This window comes from Caloenas nicobarica, unplaced genomic scaffold (assembly GCF_036013445.1).
Source record: "Caloenas nicobarica isolate bCalNic1 unplaced genomic scaffold, bCalNic1.hap1 Scaffold_83, whole genome shotgun sequence".
NCBI classification, from domain to species: domain Eukaryota; kingdom Metazoa; phylum Chordata; class Aves; order Columbiformes; family Columbidae; genus Caloenas; species Caloenas nicobarica.
In genome coordinates, this window is record NW_027017717.1 from 685,487 (window position 1) to 709,757 (window position 24,271).

General features: G+C 47.2%; 1 protein-coding gene across 1 annotated transcript; it reads left to right on the forward strand.

The window, feature by feature from the left end:
- Positions 1-531: 531 nt before the first annotated feature.
- LOC136002930 (ral guanine nucleotide dissociation stimulator-like 1) lies at positions 532-21,072 on the forward strand. Its single transcript, XM_065658166.1, has 21 exons — positions 532-724; positions 1,086-1,246; positions 7,505-7,578; positions 7,654-8,119; positions 8,927-9,412; positions 9,982-10,158; positions 11,284-11,492; positions 12,748-12,825; positions 13,265-13,449; positions 14,331-14,455; positions 15,095-15,310; positions 15,736-15,839; positions 16,173-16,305; positions 16,743-16,859; positions 17,160-17,192; positions 18,447-18,568; positions 18,826-18,915; positions 19,366-19,504; positions 19,984-20,175; positions 20,662-20,773; positions 20,954-21,072. The coding sequence occupies exons 1-21, from the start codon at positions 532-534 to the stop codon at positions 21,070-21,072; spliced, it is 3,531 nt and encodes a 1,176-aa protein (XP_065514238.1).
- Positions 21,073-24,271: the final 3,199 nt, after the last annotated feature.

Genomic DNA, 24,271 nt, shown 5'->3' on the forward strand with positions numbered 1-24,271 from the left:
GACACAGGGGGGACACAGGGGGTTCCTGCAGGCACTGCTCAAGGTGGGGGAAGCGGGGGCTTTGGGTGTCACCCGGTGTCCCCTCAGGTCAGCCAGACGTTCCTGGCATGGGTGGGGACACGGCGGGTGGGCAGGTGACATGAGTGTTCCCTGGTGTCCCCAGCTCAGTGAGAAGTACGGGCCGGTGTTCACGGTGTGGCTGGGGACGCGGTGGGTGCTGGTGCTCTGTGGACACGCTGCGGTGCGCGAGGCGCTGGTGGACAACGCCGAGGCCTTCGCTGGGCGTGGGCGCATGCCCACCCTGGAGAGCACCTTCCACGGCCACGGTGCGCGGGGACACCGGGGGGGACACCAGAAGTGGGACCCCAGAAGTGGTGGGAGCCCAGTGGTGGCACACTGACAGCCGTTGGACCCCAGTGATGTGCCCACCCTGCGCAGGGTGCTGAACCCCCCATGGATGCTACCCACCCCCTCCCACCCCCTATGGTTGCTCACCCCACCATGTCCCCCCTCCGGGGTCCTGCCCCCGCCATGGGTGCTGCACCCCCATGGCTGCTGACCACCCGTGCCCCCCAGGGGTGGTTTTCGCCAACGGGGAGCGCTGGCAGCAGCTGCGCCGCTTCTCACTCGGTGCTGCGCGACTTCGGGGTGGGCTGGAAAAGCATCGAGAGCCGCATCCAGCAGGAGGCGCAAGCGCTGCTGAAGGAGCTGTGGGACACCCAGGGTATGGGGGGGACAGGGTGGGGGACACGCACCCCTGGGTGCTGACACCCCCCAAAAATACCCCCGCCGCCCCAGAGAAGTGCTTTGACTCTCACATACCTGCTGGTCTGCACCAGGGGTACGGGGGGGAGGTGTCAGGGGGACTGGGGGGAGGTCGGGAGAGGGGACCAGGGTGGAGGGGCACCCCTGGGTGCTGACATCCCCAAAAAATCCTCCTGCCCCCCCTTTGACTCCCCTTTACCTGCTGAGCTGCACCCAGGTTACGGAGTGGGGGGGTGAGGGGGTTTGGGGAGGTCTGGGCGGGCGGGGGTGTCACCCTTGGGTGCTGGCCGCCTCCCCCAAAAGATCCCCCTTTCCCCCAGAGAAGCCGTTTGACCCCGCGTACCTGCTGAGCTGCGCCACGTCCAACATCATCTGCTCGATCGTGTCCGGGAACCATTTAGACTATCGCGACAGCGAGTTCCTGGAGCTGCTGCGGCTCATGAACGACAGTTTCCGGGAAATCAGCACCCCCTGGGCGCAGGTGGGAGGGGCAGGGGGTGGGGGGGCTCAGAGGGCTGCAATGGGGGGAGGGGGGCAGTGAATTTGGGGGTCCAGGGGGTGCGACGATGAACCAGAGTTTCTGGGAGCACCCAGTTGCTGGGTGCATGTGGGGTCAGGGGGTGCAGGGGCTGGGTGGGGGGAGTCAGGGGGGGTGCAATGATGAACAAAAGGTTTGGGGAGCTCAGCACCCCTGGGCGCAGCTGAGACCTCGGGGTCGCAAGGGAATGCTGGGAGGGGCACGATGGGTGGGGAGGGGGGCTTCTGGGGGAGGGACCAGTGGGTGGGGGGGTCTTGGGGGTGAATTGGGGGGGTCAGGGAGGGTTCGATGATGAACAACAGTTTTTGGGAGCTCAGCACCCTGGGCGCAGTTGGGACTTGGGGGGCATAAGGGGTGGCTGGGGCTGTTCCGGGGGTGGCTGGGGGTGTCATAGGGGTGAAGTAGGGGGAGAGGGTGGGATAGGTGGGGGTATCGGGGGCTGCAATGATGATCAAAGAGTTTTTGGGAGCAAAGCACCCCTGGGGGCAGCTGGGACCCCGGGGGGTGCAAGGGGTGGCTGGGGGTGGGTCCAGGGAGTGCGGGGCAGCGGGGGGTGTCATGGGGGTGCAGTGGGGGCAGTACGGGGGTTTGCAATGGGGGGGGGGGGTTGGGGAGTGCAATGATGAATTTCTGGAAGCTCCCAGTCTCTCAGTCCAGGTTGGCTGGGGGGGTCCGATGGGTTGCGGGGGTGCAGGGGCATGTCCGTGGTGACGTGCGGACACAACCTGAAAAAGTATTAGTTAATACCAACAAATATCGGTACCCCCCTTTTCTTGGGAGTTCCGAAAAATCAATTTGCCATTGTTGTCCAGGCCCATTCCCTTTCCCAATTCAACCCATTTCTAGCTTGGGCATATTTTTGGGATTAGTCTGGAGGCAAAGATCACACTGTTGTATCACCTGTTTTACAGTGGTATACAAATTTCTAGCTCTTATTTCCCTGATCAAATGTTTGCATAGTGCTTCTGCTCCTTTTCCCGGTGGGGTGTGAACCCACCCTTCCTTATTATATGACCCCTCTAAATCTACGATGAGTTTCCGATCCTCTTTAGTATACTCTGGCTTACCTTCTAAAGAGACCTGCCCGTCAGGGACTAAGGCACTTTCTATTTTTACCTTTTGCTTGGCCACTTGTTTTGCCTCTCTGTCTGCCAGTTTGTTTCCTTTCTCCAATTCCAAACTCACTTTCTGGTGTGCCTTAATATGCATGATTGCCACCTTCTTAGGAAGTTGAACTGCTTCCAATAGTTTCAATATCTCCTCCGCATGCTTGATAATGTTTGCCTTGAGAGTTCAAAAGTCTCCTTTCCTTCCAAATTGCTCCACGTGCATGCACAACCCCAAAAGCATACTTGGAGTTGGTATAGATGTTAACAGTTTTACCTTGAGCTAGTTCCGGAGCACGAGTAAGGGCAATTATTTCTGCCTTTTGTGTGAAAGTATTTTTAGGCAAAGGTCCAGATCACTTCACGGCTAGTAGTTATGGCATAACCAGCATGCCTTTCGCTGCTCAGGATACAGCTGCTTCCGTCCATAAACCAGTTTTCAGCGTTTTCCATAGGAATGTCTTTTAGATCTGGTTGATTGGATTATGTTGCTTCGATGGTCTCCAGGCAGTCATGATGAACTGGTTCTCCAACGTTACAGCTGAGGAAAGAAGCTGGGTTGACAATGTTAGTGACGATAATTTCTACATCATCTTGTCAGACACCGTGTGGGATACTAGCACAGTCATTTTCTGACCCATGGTACGTCTCCGAGCCTCCTGTATATTCAGTACCACTGCAGCAACTGCCCGCAGGCATCCAGGCCACCCTTTTGCAGTTGTGTCTAATTGTTAGGAGAAGTAGGCCACAGCTTGTCGATATGGGCCAAGGTCCTGTGCCAGTATACCCAAGGCTATTCCCTGCTTCTCGTGAGAGAATAGAAAAATGGTTTACTCACATTTGGGCTTTCTCCTGTGATACCCGGTATCCTTGGAGCCCCAAAAGTTCAATAAACTTACAGTCCAGGTTAGACACGTCTCCTCTCTTCTGGTAGTGATCAAAATGTCATCCACATATTGTAGCATTTGTCCCTCATCTCATCATCAGAATTTCACATTCAAATCACTTCCCTCCACTAATTTACTCTCATGTGTAAAGATGCATCTTAAGAGGGAGCAAGGTGGTACTTTAGTAATGGAACCGGTTCTCATTTTATAATTATCTCCCCAAACAAAATTCTTTTGGTACCAAATATAAATATGCAAACTAAAATACTGAGCTCAGACATGCAAACCAAATACCAAGTTCAAATATGCAAACAGATCACAATTACAATTAATCAAAACAATATCTCGATTTTAGCATTGCACCTTTGGACAGCTTACCGCTCAGCCAGGCAGAGGTACCACTGGGTCTCCCTGACAAAATAGGTCAGTGCGCGCTGGAGCCCAATCAGCACCTGACCCCCCGCTGCCTTCAGCAAGCTGGACTGGGCAAGGCTTTTATTAGAGTCTCATCTAGGGTATTACAACTGTTATCCCCAAACAGGGTTTCTTGCCTGGTGTGCACACAAAAAGCTAAATTTAGTACACCGAGATGAGGCACAGCCTACCACACAAAAAACCTTACATGCACACAGTTAAGAGCTAAACTGCTCATCGTACAGATGGTTGTACTCTACAGATTATTACAATAGACATGGAATACCCAGGCACTTATAAAGATAACACACATAATTACCAAGCTAGCTATTAGTTCAACAAACACTTATCATTCGCTTCGTCCATCTCCGGCCGGCCTCCTCGCGGAGGACGCGGAACCGCGGATCAGGACTCCGCACTCACTTTGCAGTCAGACTGCGTCTCGAGCACTCATTCACACAAAGCACGGTACCCGGCACAAAAACTTCTTAATCATACAACATGTAACCGTCCCCATAAGTATTCCAATTACAGTTACATCAATATAAACTTCAATTCCCATGGGTTAAGATGTTATAAAGTTACAATCGCCACGGGACTTGAACCCCCGATGATTGTTTCAATCGCCGCTGGGACTCGAAGCCCTGACGACTGTAGTGAGACTTGAACCCACGACTGGAGACTCTGTTTACCCTTCTCCCGCTTCCATACAGTCATTAGCGGGTCCATCCTGGCTCCCGAAACCGGGACACAACAGAAGTCTCAAGGTTACTCGATCTACCCCCAAGATCGCTAGCGGCTGACCCCCTTTTGGTCGAGTCAAGTCAGCAACCCCCTTAGGTACCCATTTACACCAAACCAAACACCAATATGAGGAATCTGGCCACGCGTGGACGTCTCCTATGAGTTAGTGGGCCTCCATGTTACAGTAAAAAAACATGCCTGATCTGCTTAATGCAAATGGTCGCTGTCTGCCCTCGCGGTGACCAGCCGGAGTGGAGCCCCTCCGAAACAAAAGGTTCGGGACGCGTCTAGGAGGTCCGTTTCTCTCAGGCGGTCCGCGCAGCCGGGCAGAGTTCGTCCTGCCGCAGTCGCCAAAATGACATGCGGCAACAACTTTACAACCTATAAAGTCATAAAACTTTACAACTCGCAAGGTTATAAAGCAGGTATGTTTGTTAGACGTCGGGCGCATGAAGGATCAATCCTTTAATCTTGCGTGCGCCTTCTAACAATAGAAGATGTTTTTAAATACAGCAAGTTGTTACATATTCATGATAACCCCAGGAACGCCTATACCTATTCATAACCTTTCCCCAAGAAGGTGGCTCTTATTAAAATGAGTTCCAGGACCTTGGCCCCTCCCTGTTGCACCTGCGCAGTGCTACCTGGTGATCATGAACTTTTCATCTTCGGCTTAGAATGCTGAATTGGCTGGGACCCCAACTGCTGAGTCAGTTAAAGTATCATCCCTTTGCTGAAAATCTTCGTTATTTCGTCTCCTCAAGGATACAGCTGGATGCTGTAAAACTTCTTATCTTTGCATTTAATGAGGCTCTGTTTCTGAACATAATTCACAAAACTCGAGGCCCTTGCTACGTGGTTAACCCTTTAATTGTTAATTCCCTGTAACAGCGGCAGAGCCGAACTCATCCAAAAAAAGAGACAAGTTTGCTCCTCACGTATAAAAATATCCAGACAAGTTGCCTTTCCATCTTGTCACGTGCAATAATTCTATTGGGGCTGTCGAGAACAGCACAGTTGACAACACCAACATCTCTGTAGGTGGCTTTGGTTTGATAAGGATAATGTCAAGCAGTTTGTAACCAAACCCTTTAAATTTAAAGTTCCTAGAAGTCCTGACACTTGGTTTTAGGGCCTAATTAAACAGGCCTGCAAACAGGCTGTCAGGCTTTGTTTTCCTGAAGGAAGAAATGGAGGCACAGGGAGTGAAGCAGGACATGACCCGGACTAACTCCTCCCTTTTGCAACCTCCACTTTTGCTGCCACGTCCCAGGATTTCAGACACGCCAAGACGGCAGCTCTGGACTGGGAGGCCCGTTTAGATCTGGCAAGTTTGGAGATTTGTGGAGGGGAAGCCAGCGACAGTTTTCTGTTGCCGTGCAATGAAGGAGATGACCCTACAGAGGAGCGCTGCTCCACTGAGCTGAATGGTTTTGGAAACCATTTTGATTCCCTTTGAAAAAACAAACCCAAATACCCAAACACTCGCCCGCAGTTTCTCTCAGTGAACAGGGTTAGAAAAAGCCTACAAACCTACGAGGAGTAACGGCTACACAGCAGCCTAGTTACAGCTATCCAGAAAGGTATGAACGCTTGTACAGCTCTCTATATCAATCTCTATAAATACAGAATTCTACACAAGGAACTGTGGAAAGACGTCATTCCAGGCTGGCTTGGTTTTGTTGTTTTACAAAAGCTCGCGAGGCCTTTTGTTCAGATCGCTGCTGTTTTCTGCCAGTTTGGATCAATCGTTCTTACAAGGGATCTGGTGGATTCCAGCACGTTTCTGCCTCTCTTAGAGTCATAAGACACTGAGAAAAATGTTTGAGGTTAGAAAAGGTTTGAACAAGGGGGGTCACCTCTGCTGAAGTGGAGGGTGTTCAAGGTCCCACGGGGAAGCAGCCTCATCTTTTCACTCAGGTACATAATTGCTCTGACCAGAGACAAAGGAACAAAAGAGAGCAGAAACACTGACTTCCACAAAATGAGCCAGTGTGTTTAACCACAACTCACATTTCTGGGGAAGGAACCCCCCTTTGCTGGGGAACAACACGTTCTTGATTTCAGTTGTCTATTCTTTAAAACCTTTAGTAGAATAAGGAATCTATTGAATCACAAAGTGAAAACATTGCTCTAAATGACAAGAACTTCATTTTTCCTTTCCCACTTGTAGTAAATGTTAGAGCGACCTAGTGATTCCTGTTGCTAGTTAAATGAGATGGCAGATGGCTCATGTTATTGATAAGGATGTTCTGAGTCTATTTTGAGGAAACCAGATGTACCGACACACAGGAACAGGAACAGACAAATCGTGGACTGAAGGACAAGAAGATGACCAAATGGGGGAGATAACAGAAACGTCAGCCAAAGCCAGAAGGACAGTGATTTTTTTCTACAAGGACCCCCGAGTTCAGATAAAGGACAAACTGAGGAAGATGAGAGCCTTCATCCTGACGACCACCAGATGGGGAGAGAAGACCCTAACACCAAGACAGAGCATGCGTATCTATTAGTATGAATATGTATTAGTGGGTGGGATAATTCCCAAAAATAGAGAATTGTAATAACAAAGCGGGGGTATATAATGACCACTAAAAACTTTGTCAGGTGTGCGTGTAGGTGGAACGCAGATTCCCACGCACCCAGCGCTGCTTTGCTTATCTCCACTACAATAAACTTCTCTTGAGCATAGACTCTGTCTGTGTGGAGTAAGTTTATCTATCACACCACTTCTGCTGGGACTGTGTAGTTTTGCATTATCTATGTTCTCCTCTTTGATATTTCTTCCTAATCAGAACATTACACAGCTTTGTGAGGTTCCTCTTCACGGAAGGCAGGAGCCCCGGAGAATAAAAGACACACGCACACACACCTACGTGTGCCCAAACCCCTGTGTTGTTAAGGAAGCGGCTGGTGTGAAAACCTTATTCATGCCCCATGTTTCCTGCAGAACCACCTTCTTGCTGGAGGAGGAGTGTGGGCTCTGCCCTGTGTTCCAGCAGAGCTGCCTCAGCTGGGAAGCCACAACCCGGCTGCAGTGGTGCTTGTAGCCTGTGGACTGCTCGCGTGTGTCTGGTAGAAACCGGCGTGAGGGCGCCGACGGAACGACTTGCAGGAGGCGTTGGTAAGACAGCGGGGTTCGGTTCCCGCCTGCAAGGCCCAGCAGTCCCACGAAAGCGTGTGGTGCGTGTGCACGAAGCAGCTCCCGGGAGCGCCCGTCCCTCACGCTGCCGCAGAACAAGCTCTGCTCCCCGCACAGCTGCAGTCCCGCCCGTCGGGCCCGCTCCCGGCGCTCTGTCCGGCTGAGCAAGGGCTTCCACTCCGGCCGGGCTGAGGGCGGGGCAAGGGGCGCGCGAGGGAGCGGCGGCGAGCTGCGATTGGCCGGCTGCGGGCGGCCCGCGAGGCCGCGTCCGGTGGCCGTGGTGACGCCGCGGCCGTTGCCGGCGGAGCCGTCGGGGCGAGCGGTCGGGGCGAGAGAGAGAGAGCGGGAGTGCGGGGCTGGCGGAGCCGGCAGCAGCTCTGCCTGCGGCCACGGCCGGGACGCAGCGCCATGTGCGGGATCAGCTGCGGGCCCTGCTGCGGACGGGTATGAGCAAGGCCGGGCCCCGCCGCCCGCCCTCCCCCGGGCCTGCGGGGGCCACGGGGCCGGGGGGCGGCAGCACCGAGTGCCGAGAGAAGGGTGTTGGTGGCTGGTCCCGAGTGCCGAGTGACGGGACGGGAGGAAACGGCCTCCAGCTGTGCCGGGGGAGCTTCAGGTTGGGCGTTGGGAGCGTTTGCTGCCAGCAGGGGTTATTAACCGTGGGAACAGGCTGCCCAGGGCAGCGGGGGAGTCCCCAGCCCTGGAGGGGCTGAACGGACGCGGAGGAGGTTCTGGGGGACAGGGCTGTGGGTTCTCAGGGCCGTGTTCTCAGGTTCTCAGCACAGGTCCTCAGGCCGGCATCAACGGATTAAGCCTAAGAGTTAACATAGTCGTTAATATGAGTTAGAGATGGGGGGAAATGGGCAAAAAGTATCCTGTTCTGGTGACAAAGCTCTTCTTTCCAGTGAAGTGTTCTCTGGGCCTGTAAGCAACAGACAATGAAAATCTTTTCAGTGATCAACTGCTTATATATTTAAAACCAAAAGCAATAACAACAAATTTCAAAGGAGAAAGGACTTTTGAACAAGGAACAAGTTTTGTCTGAGATGTAATAGAATCCCGTGCCTTGAGGTGATTTCCAGTCAAGTGTTACAGTGATTATAGGTTCTCAGGGACATGCCAGGGGTGGGTTAAGGGCTGCACTCAGTGACATTCAAGGTGTTCTTCAGCCAAAGTGATTCTATGATTCTGTCGTACAATCTATTTTTTGCATTGTAATAGTGCCTAAAGGTCAGGGTTCCTATGATCTTGTCCTGGTACTTTTGCAAGAACATTAAAAGTAAATGTGTTGCTCTCTGCAATTCAGAACTGCCTTTCCGTTGTTTTCTAACAGGCTCGGAATTTCTCCTTTCGGAACCTGTCTCTCTGGAGATGTTGGAGGAGACAAAGGAGGAGGACACCCCGGAGGAAGACACGTGAGGAAGACGTGGAGTCTCTGCACAGCCTTGAGGAGAGTCTGACCAAGCCAACGGAGGAAGGTGTGCAGACAGCAGAGCGCATTGAGGAGACTCCAGAGCGCATTGAGGAGAGTCCAAGCAAGATAAGAGAGGGAGATGTGGAAACTCCAGAGCACACTGAGGACAGTCCAAGCGAGATAAGAGAGGAAGACGCAGAGACTCCAGAGCACATTGAGGAGACTCCAGAGCGCATTGAGGCTGGTCCAAGCAAGATAACAGAGGAAGACGCAGAGACTCCAGAGCACATTGAGGACACTGAGGACAAGCCAACTGAGGAAGATGCAGACACTCCACAGAGCCTGGAAGACAGTGTGAGGAACCAGTCTGGGGAAGATGTGGAGGTTCCACAGAGCGTTCAAGAGGCAAGTCACTGGTGTACAGACAGTTCTATCTGACTAGGGGATATTTTAGAGGTAAAGGAGGTAAAAACAAACAGAAAAGCAACTCAAAACAACCCAAAGCCCAGCCTCCCCAAACCAGGATTTTGTTGCACTGCACTCAGAAGAAATCCTTTCTAATGTAGTTGTTGCTGTGCTTAAGGCTGTGGTGGTTAGTAAAGCCCTGAAATTTTAATTGTTCGATTGTACGTATGATGACAAAACATTATGCGGTTGCAGAGGGACCAGTATATGTATTTCTAAAGTTAATTGTTACATCTATTTTCAGTTCTCTTGTTCTTTGCTCCTCGACATGTATCAGCATGTTAATGCAGTGGCTGTTAGTGCTGGGGTTCAGGAGATCTGGACTCTCAGGTTCAATTCTTACCTCTTTCCTTGGCTTGTACAGTAATTTGTGCACTCAGCTCCTCTCTGCTTTCATTTAGAAGTCCAAAAGTTACCCCAGGTAACTAAAGGCAGCTAAAAAGTGGCAACTTAAGTGAGTGTTTTTGAGGTGGTTTGAGCTCCTCGTCTTGGCATGCTGGTGTCTGCAGCTGGTGCTTGTGCAGGGACCATGTTCCTTTCTCTCTTACTTGTTTTCTTTGCCCTTTTCCTGGCAGAGCACAACTGAGGATGGAGGTGAAGAAGTAGAAGCAGCAGCTGTTGACTGTGACACCCTGAAAAGCGTGCAGATCCAGCAGACTGAGGATGAAGGAGCAAGATGGCTCGGAGTAAGTAAAGCTGGCGCGGTGGCATTTTGGATGGCTGCTCATGGACTTTGGAGCCTGCTCCAGGGAGCTGAATTCCACACGGATCATTATGATATTAACTTTTAGCACTGACTGCTCCCACTATTAAAAAAAAAACCCAAACCAACAAAACACTGAAGTTGTGTGTCTGGATCATCTGAAACGGCTGTCTTCTTGTGTTGGCTCTTCTTGTTTTCTTGATGTGTAAAACAGATTTGACCGGTGGTGGCGGTGGGTCAGATGGTACTTAGTGCAGAAATGAGGGTCTAGCTCATGGCCTGAGAAGTTGAACATTTGTCAATTATTTTGGACTGGCTGTGGCTCATTTCTGCTGTTAGGAACCTGTCTCAGGTCTCCCAAACAAATAGTCTCGGTCTTTTGACTAAAGAAGGTCTCTGAAAAGTCACTGGAAAATTCCTCAAATCTTAAGTGAATATAGGTTTGGGTTTTATTTTCGTATTGCTTTCTCAGCCAGCCGAGAAATTAATTGTCTGCCTTTCTGCAAGAATTACAGCTCTGTACTGTTTTTCGAAGGTATTTCCAAGCATGAAGGCTTTAGGGGTAAGCGCAATGAGCTGAAATGCACAGGCACTCAGTTTGGCAGGTGCTGCTGCCTGCACCGTTGTGTCCAGGTTGGTAGTATAGAGACTTTGAGTAGCAGATTTCCCACCTCTGCCTCCTGTTATTACCAGGAGAAACATGAGAAAGTATTTTTGACCTCCTGTACATTTCCCAGCTGCTGGTTTTGTGTAAGAGGTGGGGAGCATTTTGAGCATGTCTGTGTCCCATAAAGATACTTCAGAAAAGTAGAATTTTTTCCTGTTTCAGGGGTGTTGTTCCTTGTACGTAGAAGGAGTTTGCCAGGTCTTGGTCATGTTCTCAAGGGAAGAGCTCTAAGTGATGCTGCATTTGTAGAGTGATTTGGAGGCTTTTCAGGTGAAAAGCATTTGGTATTTGGAGAGCCAAAACTGACAAAATTGTTTAGTAACTAGAGATGGACTATTCCTGTGAAAAGACGGAACTGAATCTGTGTTTCACTGTGCAAGCTGTGTCAGGGATCTGGCTTCTGTCTGAGCTTTGTGCTTTGTTTTTGTTTCCACTTTGTAGGCTGAAGGGGACCAGTTACCTGTAGAACACACTGTCAGCCAGGCCGAGATGTGCAAAAGCAGGACCCTGAAAGCTGGCACTTTGGAAATGCTTGTGGAGACCCTTCTGATGGCCTTTGAGGAGAATGATTTTACATACATCAGCATCTTCCTCTCCACATACAGGGCCTTTGCCTCCACCAGCACAGTCCTGGAACTGCTCCTGGACAGGTAAGAGCTGGGACAGAATGGAAACGGAGCCATCATTGATTACACATGACGGGGGGATGTTGGCAAGAATTTCTTCTACTACTTTTAGTGGACATGGACTTAATAACCTGACGGACAGAGGTCAAGAACCGTGCAAAATTCAGGATTTCAGCATAAACACACATAAATGTGTAAATGCACGCTGCCCACATCCCAACTCTCATGAAAGCTCAGGCGCCAGGTGGGGAAAGTGTGCGGGGTCTGACTGCTGAGGAACCAAACTGGGACTGACACCAGAAAATCAATACAGCTTTTCCATTAAAATGTGCACGCTCAGATGTATCCTGACGTCCTCCTACCCCGTATTTAAGGAGGTGCAAGGTGTGGTTTGCAAGGAGCTGTTCCAGCTGATGCCAGGGCTCTCCCCGCAGGTCTCTCCAGGCTCAGTGTCCCCAGCTGAGCTCCCTGTGGCTGTGGCTGCGCCGCTGCTGTCAGAGGGACCACGGGTTTGCCTGATTTAGTCTGGGTTTGCTTTGCAGTGCACGGGGATATGTGCAAACCCTTCATCTCTGCCTCAGCTTCCCCAGCCCTGGTGGAATTGTCCAACATGAAGCCCTGTCATAAGATTGTTGAAACTCTAGTTCCTGTTTTAAAGCCTTGGGCGGTGCTGAGGGTGTGAGCCGTGGCAGGGCAGAATAATCTCGCCTGCAAGGCACAGGCCTTGCCTGGGTAGGCAAGAGATTCTGCTTTGCTGTTGGAATTGAGCCCCTGGTTTCCTCTTTCCCGGTGGTGTTTTCACAGCCCCATGGCCATGCCCACTGGTGACAACTGTGCCAGTAGTTTGGGCACAAGTGGGCACGTGCCACCGGGAAAACTTGGTGTGAAATCACCCTGGGAGTGGGGAGGAATGGGAAATACTGGAGAAACAGAAGCTGCGTTGCAGAAAGTGGTTGTGTTCCAGCCTCCTTGTGTGCTGGAGGGAAAATGGGCAGAAAGGGTCTTGGAGCTGTGAGCAGAGAGACTGTTTTGGTTGATTCCTCCTCTGTGCAGGCTGCTTCCTAGGAATGAACAAACTAGCTTGGAAGATACTGGCTGTTTCTTCAGGATTTTTTTCCTCTTCAAGCTCCTTAACTTTGCCCGACTCTTAGATTCCACATTTGCAGTTTGAGCTAGAAACACTTTGTAGTTGTTTATGCTAATTGTATATGAATTACGCTATTTGGGATTTTGCTTTTACTCAGTAGAGGTTCCTCTAAACCCCCTTCTCATTTTTCAGATATGGAAACCTGGAGGTCTCAAGCTGTGAAGAAGCTGAAAGCCAGAATTCCCCCGAATCCACCACAGCGCTCAGGACGTAAGTTTGGTTTTGCGCTGCCCAGCGAGCCCCAGGCAGGGTTGGGTGTTGGAGGAGGACGTGGGCAGCAGAGCTGTTGTTTCCTTGGACACTTCACAGCCCTGTTTGCTTCACGGAGCTTGTGTAAAGGCCGAGTATCAACTGTCTCATAACACATCCAATAATGCGACCCAGAGAAAATCTTAGTGTTTTTGTTAATGAGTGCGCTGGTTTCCCAAGGTGTAAGTGAAGAAGCAGCCTTTAGTTTCCTATGAAGTAATATCTTAATAATATTTCTTGCATAAAAAGAACAAATTAAATTCTGTGCTCACAGAAGTGTCCAGACTGCCTTCACGTGGGGGATGAATGTCTCAGTGTTGTTCTGTTAGATACAGATCCAGGCGATTGCATCAATACCTGCTGTATAGGACCCACGTGTTCTCTCTGAATTTGCTCACAGTGCGATCGCATCGATTTTACAAGCCTGGCTCGATCAGTGCGCCGAGGATTTCCAAGAGCCGCCGGACTACGTGTGTCTGATGGAGGTGCTGGATTATCTGAAGAGGAACATACCCGGCTCTGACCCGGAGAAGAGGGCGCAGAATCTCTTGGAGCAGTTCCAGAAAGAAGAACTGCAGAATGATGGTAAAGTACCTTTCTCTGCTGCCTGTGTGTTCTCCCAGTTTCAAGCCTGTGTTCTCCAAGCATTCTAGTTTTGGTTAAGCAAGACCAAATGTCTTTGAGCGAATCTTCCTTTCTGCTGAGTTCTTGTACGTGCATTTTTCTCAAGTTTGCTGCGTGTTTTTCAGACCCCGTTGGCTCTGGAGTGGATAACGGTAGGACTGGTGTGCAGAAAGGCCCAGGCTTACACTTTAGACAGGCCCTGCAGCCCTGAATCCAGCTCTGGTTTACTGCCGAGTCCAGCCCAGGGCGTCGGGGTGCCTGTCCTGCAGCTGCTGGAGCCACGATTGGTTTCGTATATTTTGCATTACTTTCTCTCCTCATGAGTATTACTAGCAAAGCATGTTTTAACTTTCCAACTGGTCTCTCTCCCTTCTCCTCCTCTTCTCTTAAAATCTGGACATAAGAGCATTCTCGAGGCAATATTTTGAGGGTATAATTGCAGTCTTGTCTCTTTGCAGTTCAGCTTTATTTCAGGCTGTAGAATTTATAAATACTGACAAGTAGATTATCAACATTCTGCAGTGTTAATAAGGAATTGTTGTTGGGGGGTTGTTGGGTTTTTTTGCTTCCAAAGAATGGTTAGTGAATGGGTTAGGGCACTTCTCAGCGAAGAGACCCTGAACAGCTCAATTCTTTCTGTTTCTTTTTCTTCCACCTTCTCTTTGCCAATTTAACCTTCTGGTGCTTACTTTTCTCACTAAAATAGGCAGCACGGTGAGGCCGTTACACCAGGCAGGACCCTTTGCATGTTGTGCTATTGCATGTAGTGATTTTTGAAATATCTGCTTTGATTCAGTGTTTGCTGTATAGATTTACTAACTCATGTTTTCCACGCCGGACAGACGGGTTCCACAGCCTTTCTCCCCATAACCTGGACAATGAAGAGGAACTGGAGATCAGCAGTCCAGAAGAATTCTCTTTCTTCCAAGAAGACCTTGTGGCAGAACAGCTGACATACATGGACGCGGTATGTAGATCATACCTATTACTTGAAATGCTCGGGGCAGTAGTACCGGGCTTCTAAATTATTTTTTAAGTTATGTCAATGTAAGTCTAGTGTTCCAGAACAGCTCTATTGCTGGGACACAGAATGCAGCTCTGCTGGGTTATCCAGACTTGCTTTGTTCATTGGGCTTTTCCTTCGGTTATTCTGAAGGTGGTGTTTGTCTTTTTTTTTTGAAGTGTGAATGTAGACTGCGTAGCCTTTTTGGCAAAGTTTAGTATTTGACCCCTCAGAAATAGCCTGTTTTTACTATATTTTAGGCTACCTCGCCTAGACGTGTATAAGTACTTTTAACTGTAGTGCTCCGATTTGGTTTGTTTGTATCAATCTCTTTCAAAAGTATCATTATATAGAAATTTTTCCCCTTGGTTATGCAAGTGAGACAAAGATCTCTCTTATTTTGCCAGGACTGTTTAGCTGACAGTTCTTTAGGGCATCAAGCCTAAAGGGTTATGCCAAAGTGTGTATTTTAAACTAAGAGAAAACAAGTATTTCCCTTTTAATACCATATTAGATTTAGGTCCAAGTTGTACTGTAAGCGTGCATTTCTTCCTGTGGGCAACAGAGATCCAGGCTGACTTGGGCACCTCTGTTTCCCTCTAGACACTCTTCAAGAAAGTTGTGCCCCAGCACTGTCTGGGCTGCATCTGGTCCCGAAGGGAGAAGACAGAGAACAAGCTCCTGGCCCGGAGCATCAGAGCCACCATCTCGCAGTTCAATGCCGTCACCAACTGCGTGCTCAGCACCGTTCTGAGGAGCAAAGACCTGAAAACACGCCAAAGAGCCAAGATCTTGGAGAAGTGGATTCGCATCGCACGTGTAAAGCATTTATTGGCGACTGTTTAATGTTCCTTGTGCGGGTGCCGTGGGGCTGGGAGGGGAGAGGGGGGTTGTACGCGTTGGGCCCAGGCCAGGGAGCAGCTGAGCTCTCGTTCTTTCTGGTTTTGGCCGACTGTCCCTGTCACAGCACACGCAGTGTTGCTCTTCCTCTCCTCACAGTTGTAGTTTGGGCAGCATCAGCACAAAGAGATGAAAGTGAGGAAGACAAGGTGTAAATGCCAAAGCCCATCAAGTGTTTGGTGGCTGGAGGGGGCAGTGATATTTTTGATGCTCAATATTTGTAGAGCTGCCCGCTTAGCAGGGAGAATGTGCAGCAAGCAGGACACGGGGCAGACAGAAGAGCACTGACCTGTTGGTGATGCTGACGTTTAATGCTCCTGGGTTTCTAACCGCTCCTTTCACAGGAATGCAGGATCCTCAACAACTTCTCCTCCTCCAAGGCCATCGTTTCAGCACTGCAGTCCACCTCCATCTATCGCCTGAAGAAGACCTGGGCCTGTGTTCCAAAGTAAGGCTGCCCCAGACAAAGGCAAAAAGCTCCGTGCTCTTTCTTTGTACCCGTTTATCCGCCTTCTTACAAGAATCTCCTACCTGCGGTGTGATTGAGAACCCTCAGCAGGGTCAGCGTCCCTGCGGCATTTCTTTGTGTCAAACAGGGCCTGGGAGCACCAGAAGATCCCAGGAAGGTTCCTGGTAGATGTGCAGCGTGTCACTGGATGTGTTTTGGTGCCGTTATCTTTGATGTGCCCAACTATTAACGATTCATGAGAAAAAAATAGGAACCCGATCTGATTTAGAGTGCTTACAGATAACTGGAATGATTTAATCTTTTCCTGTACAGGGACATAATGCTGATGTTTGAAGAGCTGTCCGACATCTTCTCTGAGTGCGACAACTTTTCGACAAGCAGGGAGCTGCTGATGAAGGTGGGGATGAGTTTGAGTTGCAAGGCTTGTGATCGCAATCAAAGCCGAGCTCGGCCCTTTTCCTAACCAACGGAACTCCCGTGTGCGGTGCTTTGGGGAAGACAGGTCTGTAAATCCCGGGCTTTTCTGCTGGGGCGAGAGGTGCCGCACAGCGCAGTTTGACGCAGATGAGTTACGAATGAGCACGTTGGCTTTCTACCGCTCTGTACAGACATGAACCGCTGGCTAAGATACTAAGGATGGTGTCATGAAAGAAAGCATCATTTACAAGAGCACTGTTTGCTGAAGCAGACGAGTTGTATTTTGTTTGCTTACACAGGAGTATTCTAGCATTCTAATAATTCTTCTTCTTATTATTATTCTAATTTTTCTTCTTCTTCTTCTTCTTCTGCTAATAATAATAATAATAATAATAATAATAATAATAATAATAATTATTATTATTATTATTATTATTATTATTATTATTATTATTTCCGGGTCAGTTAATCCAGCATTGCTCTGATGGTTTGCAGGGAGTCACGCAGGGCACGGTACCTTACCTTGGTACCTTCCTCACAGATCTGGTGATGCTGGACACAGCCCTTCAGGACTATCTCGAGGTAATTTGGGGCAATTTTTGGAATCCTAAATATCCTCCCTCCCTTCCCGGCACTGTGTCTGCTCCTCTGTCTTCCACTGGGTTCTAGTGCAGTTCTTCAACATGGAGGAATCTATTTAAAAAATAGACTCAGGTACACAAGTGCTGGGGTTTCTCCTAGAGCTGGAAACAGGTATTTGTAGAAGCCTTTGCTCAGGTCTGGCCTTTCCCTTCCTTGGTGTCGCTACTTCATCCTGTTTGTGATGAAATCCAACCGAGCCTGTGTTCTTCTCCTCTGATCCCTTCTCTTTCCTTCCAACAGGGCGGGCTGATCAATTTTGAGAAGAGGCGAAGGGTAAGTGGAACGTTGACTATTCCGTGATCTTTAGTTCCTGATGCTCTCTGCTAGAGCGTTCTCTTGGCGAGCCTGTTGTCTTTGCTCAGGCGTATCCGACAGCCGCTAATGTTAATGCAGTTTGTGAGGAAGGAACAATCCCTGGCCCGCTGTGAACCTCTGCCGGGCTGCGAGGGGCGGCGCGGGAAGAGAAATTCCTTTTCGATGCGGGCAGCAGGGGAGGAGGAGCTGCAGGGCACTCGCTGCCACGGGATTTACGTCTGGGGCGCGCACATTCCCCCCGTTTGGTGTTCACGGGAACACGTTACACGTGTGTGTTCTGTGTGCTGGGAGTGAATCAGACCTGCTGGCGTGAGACCTTTACTTGCCACGAGATACAGTTTGTAACCATCTTCCTTGTGCTGCAGTAAATCCTGGTGGGTAAAAGGTGCAGAGAGTGACCCAGGTACCTGGGCCTGAGAAACCAAGGCTCAGCGTTTCCTTCCAGCCTGAGCCTCGTTGGTCAGAGATCAGTAGCAGCAAAGGCGCCGGGGTTTCCTCTGTGCGAGGGAAGTCGTGCCAGATCTCGGCTCTGGGCTCTGAAAGCAGCCGTGGTTTGGCTGTGATGGAGCCGTTTCCTTCCCTCAGCTGCTCCCGGCTCCACAAACCACCGCTCAGACTTGCCGTGTGTGCAGAACCGCACGGGCCAGGGTACTCATGAGATACACGAGCTGCTCCGTGCTCATGGGTCCAGCTTCACACAAAGCAGCGGCAAAGCTGATCCGTGCTGAGTGCTCAGCTCCGAGTCTAGAACCTGCTCCAACATGAGGGGTTATAAGAATTCTTTTGGCCAAGCGTGTGTGCAAGCGGAGTTGGGGAAGAGCAGCACGTTCCAGTCACACATTGGGGACAGCGTTTTGTGTTCCTCTGGTGCAAGTGTGAGTGCACGACGTGCAGAGCCGGGGAGGATCAGGCTCTGCTTTCGTCACAGGCACCTCTAGTTCTTTCCCTTGCTCAGTGCCTGAGAACCACCTCCGTACAGGCGTGATTCCTCTCTCGGCGCTGCTCTGGCCACGCAGGGTGAGCGGGAAGGGTGAGCTGCAGAATTGCATTGTTTGAGAAACTGGTTCTTGAAAGAGTCACTTCTTCAACTGAAACTGAACTTGGGGTCAAACTCAGTTTGTCCTGGATCTGTTGCTGCGTGTGTTTAGTATCTGAATGAGTCTGGCTTTATTTTTCTAATTAGAATTCCTATTTTATGATTTGTTTTCTTAGGAATTTGAAGTGATCACCCAAATTAAGCTCTTGCAGTCTGCATGTAGCAGCTATTGCATGCCACCAGATGAAAAATTCCTGCAGTGGTTTAGGAGGCAGCAGCATTTAAGTGATGAGGAGAGGTAGGGTCTCAGCCCAGCTGGCGAAGCAGCTTTTCTTCCCCCGCAGGCAGGTTCTCTCAGCCTTGAGCTCTGCGCTGCCAGGAGCTGCCGCACGCTGCTGCTCCCGGAGAGTGGAAATACACACGGGCAGAGCTGCGTCCCTCCTTGTGGGGATGCAACCCTCTGTGAAGTGGGAATAACCCAAGGTCTCTCAGATATTGCCACTTGGCAATGTAACTAGTATAACTATATAACTAATAGTATTGCCTGTTCTGCAGTTTCCGCCTTTCCTGTGAAATTGAAGCAGCTGCTGAGAAGCGCGTCACATCGGCCACAACTCAGAAGAGCGTGGGGAAGAGATTCAGCCTGTGAGCACAACGGGGAGAGGGGCGTTTGGTGGCTGACTATGAACCGCAATAAATCAAACACCAGCTGACAAACCTGGCTGGGGACCCAGAGCACTGCAGTACTGTAAGGAGACACCACCAGCTAGAAATACGTATTTCTGTCTGACGTTGTCCCTTTCTGGTGGTGCAAGTAGTCATGAGGATTATTGAGTAAAGACATTAGAAGTAACCTTAAGGTGTCAGACAAAGGAACAATTTTAGTGCTGGATTATAAATGCGATTCAAATTTGCAGTAGCAAAAGAGAGTAAATAAGGATAGAGTCTAATTTGATATACACACGCAAAGAATAGGCCACTGCAGACAGGAAAACACAACACTCCGTCAGGTTTTTGAAGCAAGTGACAGCTTTGCTCAGCCCAGCTCTGTTGTGCTTTCCCTCAGTGGCCGTTGCGCTTTCTTTTCTCTCCTAGGCCGTTCCTGGGCTTGGGGCTGAGCGCCCACAGCACACCCGTCACAGCGCAGCCCAAACCCGCTCCGGGTGGGAGCTCTGGGGACAGCAGCGTCACAATCGTCACTGCCAGCGCCACTGCAGAGGAGCCTCAGCACAAGGTAGGGCCTGGGCCCTGTTTTCAGCACACACAGCCTGTGCGAGGCTGCGTTGCTCGCAGTGGAATGGAGGGACCTGAGCTCTGGGAAAGGCTTTTTTGGGGGGAAAGCTCATGTGCATAAGCCCAGCCTAATTGTGGGGCAGGCAGAGCAGCTGAGCAAGTGAGAAGCAGGTGAGGTCAGAGCTCAGCAGCCCTGTGGGTTTGACCTGCCAGGAGCTGCCCAGAGGAAGCCTTGCCTGGGCTGGGTTCCGTTCCCAGGGAGCTTGGTCCTACAGACTCTGCTCTTTTGACCTAAACTGCCTTAACGGGGTTGCTGAAGCCCTTGTTAAGGCTGTTGTGCTGAAGAGTGTCATATTTAGCTGATGGATCTTTGAAATTGTACTAAACGTTCTTAAACCAAACGAAGCATGAGGTGCTGGACTCTGGCATCCATCACTGGTTTAAACTGTTGAGCTGGAGCAGTTGTTAGTGTGATTTCAATTGATCTCGTCCCCTCCCTTGCTACCATCTCATGCCAAGTGCTCCAAGAAGTGCCCCGACTCCATGACAACCACCACATCAAAAGAAGTGCCTCCAGTGCAGCCAGTTTACAACCAGCAGAAGGGAGACAGCTGCATCATCCGGACCAGCCTGGAAGATGACAGAAGTGGCAACATCTACAAGAGCATCCTGGTGAGTGGCGGGAACAGCAAAATGCTGTTACCGTGGGTGATGTTGTCACCCCAGGTGACGTAAATGGTGCTTTTAGTTTTGGAAACACCCGTTCACTGATCAAACCTCAGAAAGTGTTTAGCGCAGGAGATCAATGGATGTCTGCAAACAACAGCTGGGGCAGCAATTGCTGTGGAGTTGATGGCTGCTGAGAACAAGGTCTCACCTCTCCAAGTGGTTGCTCAGGAGAGCAGAGGCTGTGATTTACTGCTGCATTTCTAGAACAGTGTCTGTCGTCTTGAACTAAATCAACCACCACGTGTCGCAAAGAGCGTGGTTTAGTATCTGGCTGAATCTGCTACGCAGTTACTGACCCGCTGTAATTTTTCAGTTCTTGGAAATCTTTTCCAAGCCCAAGTAGTCTGCAGAAAGACAGGCCTTTGCTAATGGTTCAGTCATTAAAGAGAGAATAAAGCAGAAGCTCCCATTGCAACTCTGTCTTTGCAGCTAACGAACCAAGAGAAGGCTCCTGCTGTCATCCAGAGAGCCATGGAGAAGCACAACCTGGAGTCTGGCTCAGCTGATTACGAGCTGGTACAGATCATCTCCGAGGCCAAAGGTGGGGAAGCAGAGCTCTGCTGCTGCTGCTGGAAAAGTTCTGTGGCATCTGGAAGGAAAGAGTGAAATGTGAAGCGACGTCAGAAACGCCATCGACACGTTGTCGCAGCTGCCGGTGAGAATAAACCCCTAACGCTAAGTGGTGCGCAAATTAACGCTTGCTCCGCTCCCTCTCTTGCAGAGCTGGTGATCCCACCCAAGGCGAACGTGTTCTACGCCATGAACACCCAGGCCAACTTCCATTTCATCCTGAGGAGGAAAGCTGCAGCAAAGGAGGAGCCTGCCGTTAATATATGTTGATGTTTCATCTTTGTATCGTATTTCACCTTGTATATTATTTACTAATTATAAGTATTTTTAAGTATTTACTATTTATAAGTATTTTAAGTATGTAAATTTTTTCCCACCAGTTTTTGTCAGGAGTTAATATATTTTAATACTAGATCTGTATATAATATTTGAGTAATATAATATAATGTAGTCTAGTATAATATAGTCTAGTATAATAGAGTATAGTATAATATAATAGAGTATAGTATAGTATAATATAGTATGTAAACTTTTTTGTCTCGAGTTAATATATTTCAATATTTGTTCTTTATACAATGTTTGAGCTTTGTATAATATTTATATAGACGTATGTAAACTTTTCCACACAAATTTTAGTCTGGAGTTAATGTATTTAAATGTTTGAACTTTGTATTTAATCTTTATATAATATTGGAGTTTTATATAATATTTAATATTTATTAAATAAGTACCTAGACTTTCCCCATGAATTTTTGTCTGGCGTTAATATATTTTAATAGTTGATCTTTATATAATATTTTAGTAATATAATATAATATAGTCTAGTATAATATAGTCTAGTATAACAGAGTATAGTATAATATAATAGAGTATAGTATAATATAGTATGTAAACTTTTTTGTCTCGAGTTAATATATTTCAGTATTTGTTCTTTATACAATGTTTGAGCTTTGTATAATATTTATAGATACGTATGTAAACTTTTTCACACAAATTTTAGTCTGGAGTTAATGTATTTAAATGTTTGAACTTTGTATTTAATCTTTATATAATATTTGAGTTTTATATAATATTTAATATTTATTAAATAAGTACCTAGACTTTCCCCATGAATTTTTGTCTGGCGTTAATATATTTTAATAGTTGATCTTTATATAATATTTGAGCTTTGGATAATATTTCATATTTATATAATAAGTACATAAACTTTTTTCCACCTGTATTAGTCGGGAGTTAATGTATTTTAATATTTGATCTCTAGCTCATGTATAATATCATTGTATACTATTTAATAGGTATTTATATAGTAAGTATATAAACTTCTTTTTCACCAGTTTCTGTCTGGAGTGAATATATTTTGTTTGATCTCTATATAATGCTTGAGCTTTATAGTATATATAAACTTTTTTCCACTAATTTTTTCTGGAGTTAATATATTTTAATGTTTCAGCTTTATATGATATTTAATCTTTATACAATATTTAACGTTTCTATAATACATAGATTAACTTTTTACCACTAATTTTTATCTGGAGTTTGATGTATTTTAATGTTTGATCTCTATATACTATTTGATCTTAATGTGATATTTAATCTTTATACAATAGTTCATGTTTCTATAATAAATAGATTAACTTTTTACCACTAATTTTTGTCTGGAGTTTAATATATTTCAGTGTTTGATCTCTATATACTATTTCATCTTTATATGATATTTACCCTTTATATAATATTTAATGTTTCTATAATAAATATGTAAAGTTTTTCCACTAGTTTTTGTCTGGAGTTAATATATTTTAATGTTTGATTTTGTATTATATTTTATCTTTAACATTTAAGATTTATACAATAAATATGCAAACTTTTTCCACCAATTCTTGTCTGGAGTTAGTATATTTTGATGTTTGATCTCTATACAAATTTGTATAGAGATCTTTATATTTGATCTTTATATGATATTTCATCTTTATACAATATTTAATGTTTCTATAATAAATAGATTAACTTTTTACCACTAATTTTTGCCTGGAGTTTAATATATTTTAATGTTTGATCTCTATATACTATTTCATCTTTATATGATATTTACTCTTTACATTATATTTAATGTTTCTATAATAAATATGTAAAGTTTTTCCACTAGTTTTTGTCTGGCGTTAATATATTTTAATGTTTGATTTTTTTTGTATTTTATTACATCTTTAATTAGTATTTATATAATAAATATGCAAACTTTTTTCCACTAATTTTTGTCTGGGGTTTAATATATTTTTAATGTTTGATCTCTGTATAATATTTGACCTTTATATGATATTTACTCTTTATATATAATGTTTCTATAATAAATAGATTAACTTTTTACCACTAATTTTTGCCTGGAGTTTAATATATTTTAATGTTTGATCACTATATACTATTTGACCTTTATATGATATTTACCCTTTACATTATATTTAATGTTTCTATAATAAATATGTAAACTTTTTTCACCCATTTTTGTCTGGCGTTAATATATTTTAATGTTTGATTTTTTTGTATTTTATTTCATCTTTATTTAATATTTATAGAATAAATATGCAAACTTCTTTCCACCAATTCTTGCCTGGAGTTAGTATATTTTAATATTTTATCTTTGTGTAATGTTTGAGCTTTGTATCATATTTAATGTTTCTATAATGAAGAGATAAACCTTCTACCACTAATTTGTGTCTGGAGTTAATACATTTCGATATTGGATCTTGATGTAACATCTCCTGTTTCTATAATACGTATGTCAGATTTCCCACTCCCTTGTGTCTGGCGTTCACCTCTCTTCCTCTTAGATTTCCCCCCTCCTGCAGCTGTGGGTTTATTCCCCTCAGCCCCTTCCCTTCTCTCCTGTCACTCTCTCCATCCCGGGTCCATTTGCACCGTCCTCGACCTCTTCAGCTCCCACCGCTGGGGCACTTGGGTTTAATTCCTGAAGCTGCTGGGAGGCAGCTGCTGTTTCTCTCCGGGATTCTGCCCCAAGTTCACGCCAAGGAAATGGTTTGAGAGTTCCCATCTCTTCCCCATTGTCTCCATCACGGCATGTTTTGCTCCTGGCCTCACAACCGGGACCCGGTTGGGTTGTTTCAACGTGCTGCACACAAAGACACGTTTGGGGTTCACATCCCAGTGAACACGGGGGGAGAGTCCGGAACCTGCACCAGTCACAGCCGGAGTCCCTGAGCCGCGGCCTTTGTCACCAAAGGGCCTCTCGTGTTACAGCAGCAAAGGCGGAACAAAGATGACCCTGAATTTAAGCTGCTTCTTGCTAACACACCAACACAACCTGAATCCATTTCCCTCAGATAAATACGATCTGTTTGTGCACCAGGAGTTTCACATTGAATGCTGAGGGTCCATCAGCACTTCTCCTGTGTCCAAAGCACAGGCAGAGTTGTCAGGTTCTGGTGACGGCCTTAGAAACGATGATCTGCACCAACCC

Coding starts and splice junctions, on each gene's coding strand:
- LOC136002930 (XM_065658166.1), top strand. CDS start 532: ATGGGTGCTGCACCCCCATGGCTGCTGACCACCCGTGCCCCCCAGGGG. Junction 18,916..19,365: donor GTGGGGAAGAGATTCAGCCT/GTGAGCACAACG, acceptor TTTCTCTCCTAG/GCCGTTCCTGGGCTTGGGGC. Junction 19,505..19,983: donor CAGAGGAGCCTCAGCACAAG/GTAGGGCCTGGG, acceptor GTGTGATTTCAA/TTGATCTCGTCCCCTCCCTT.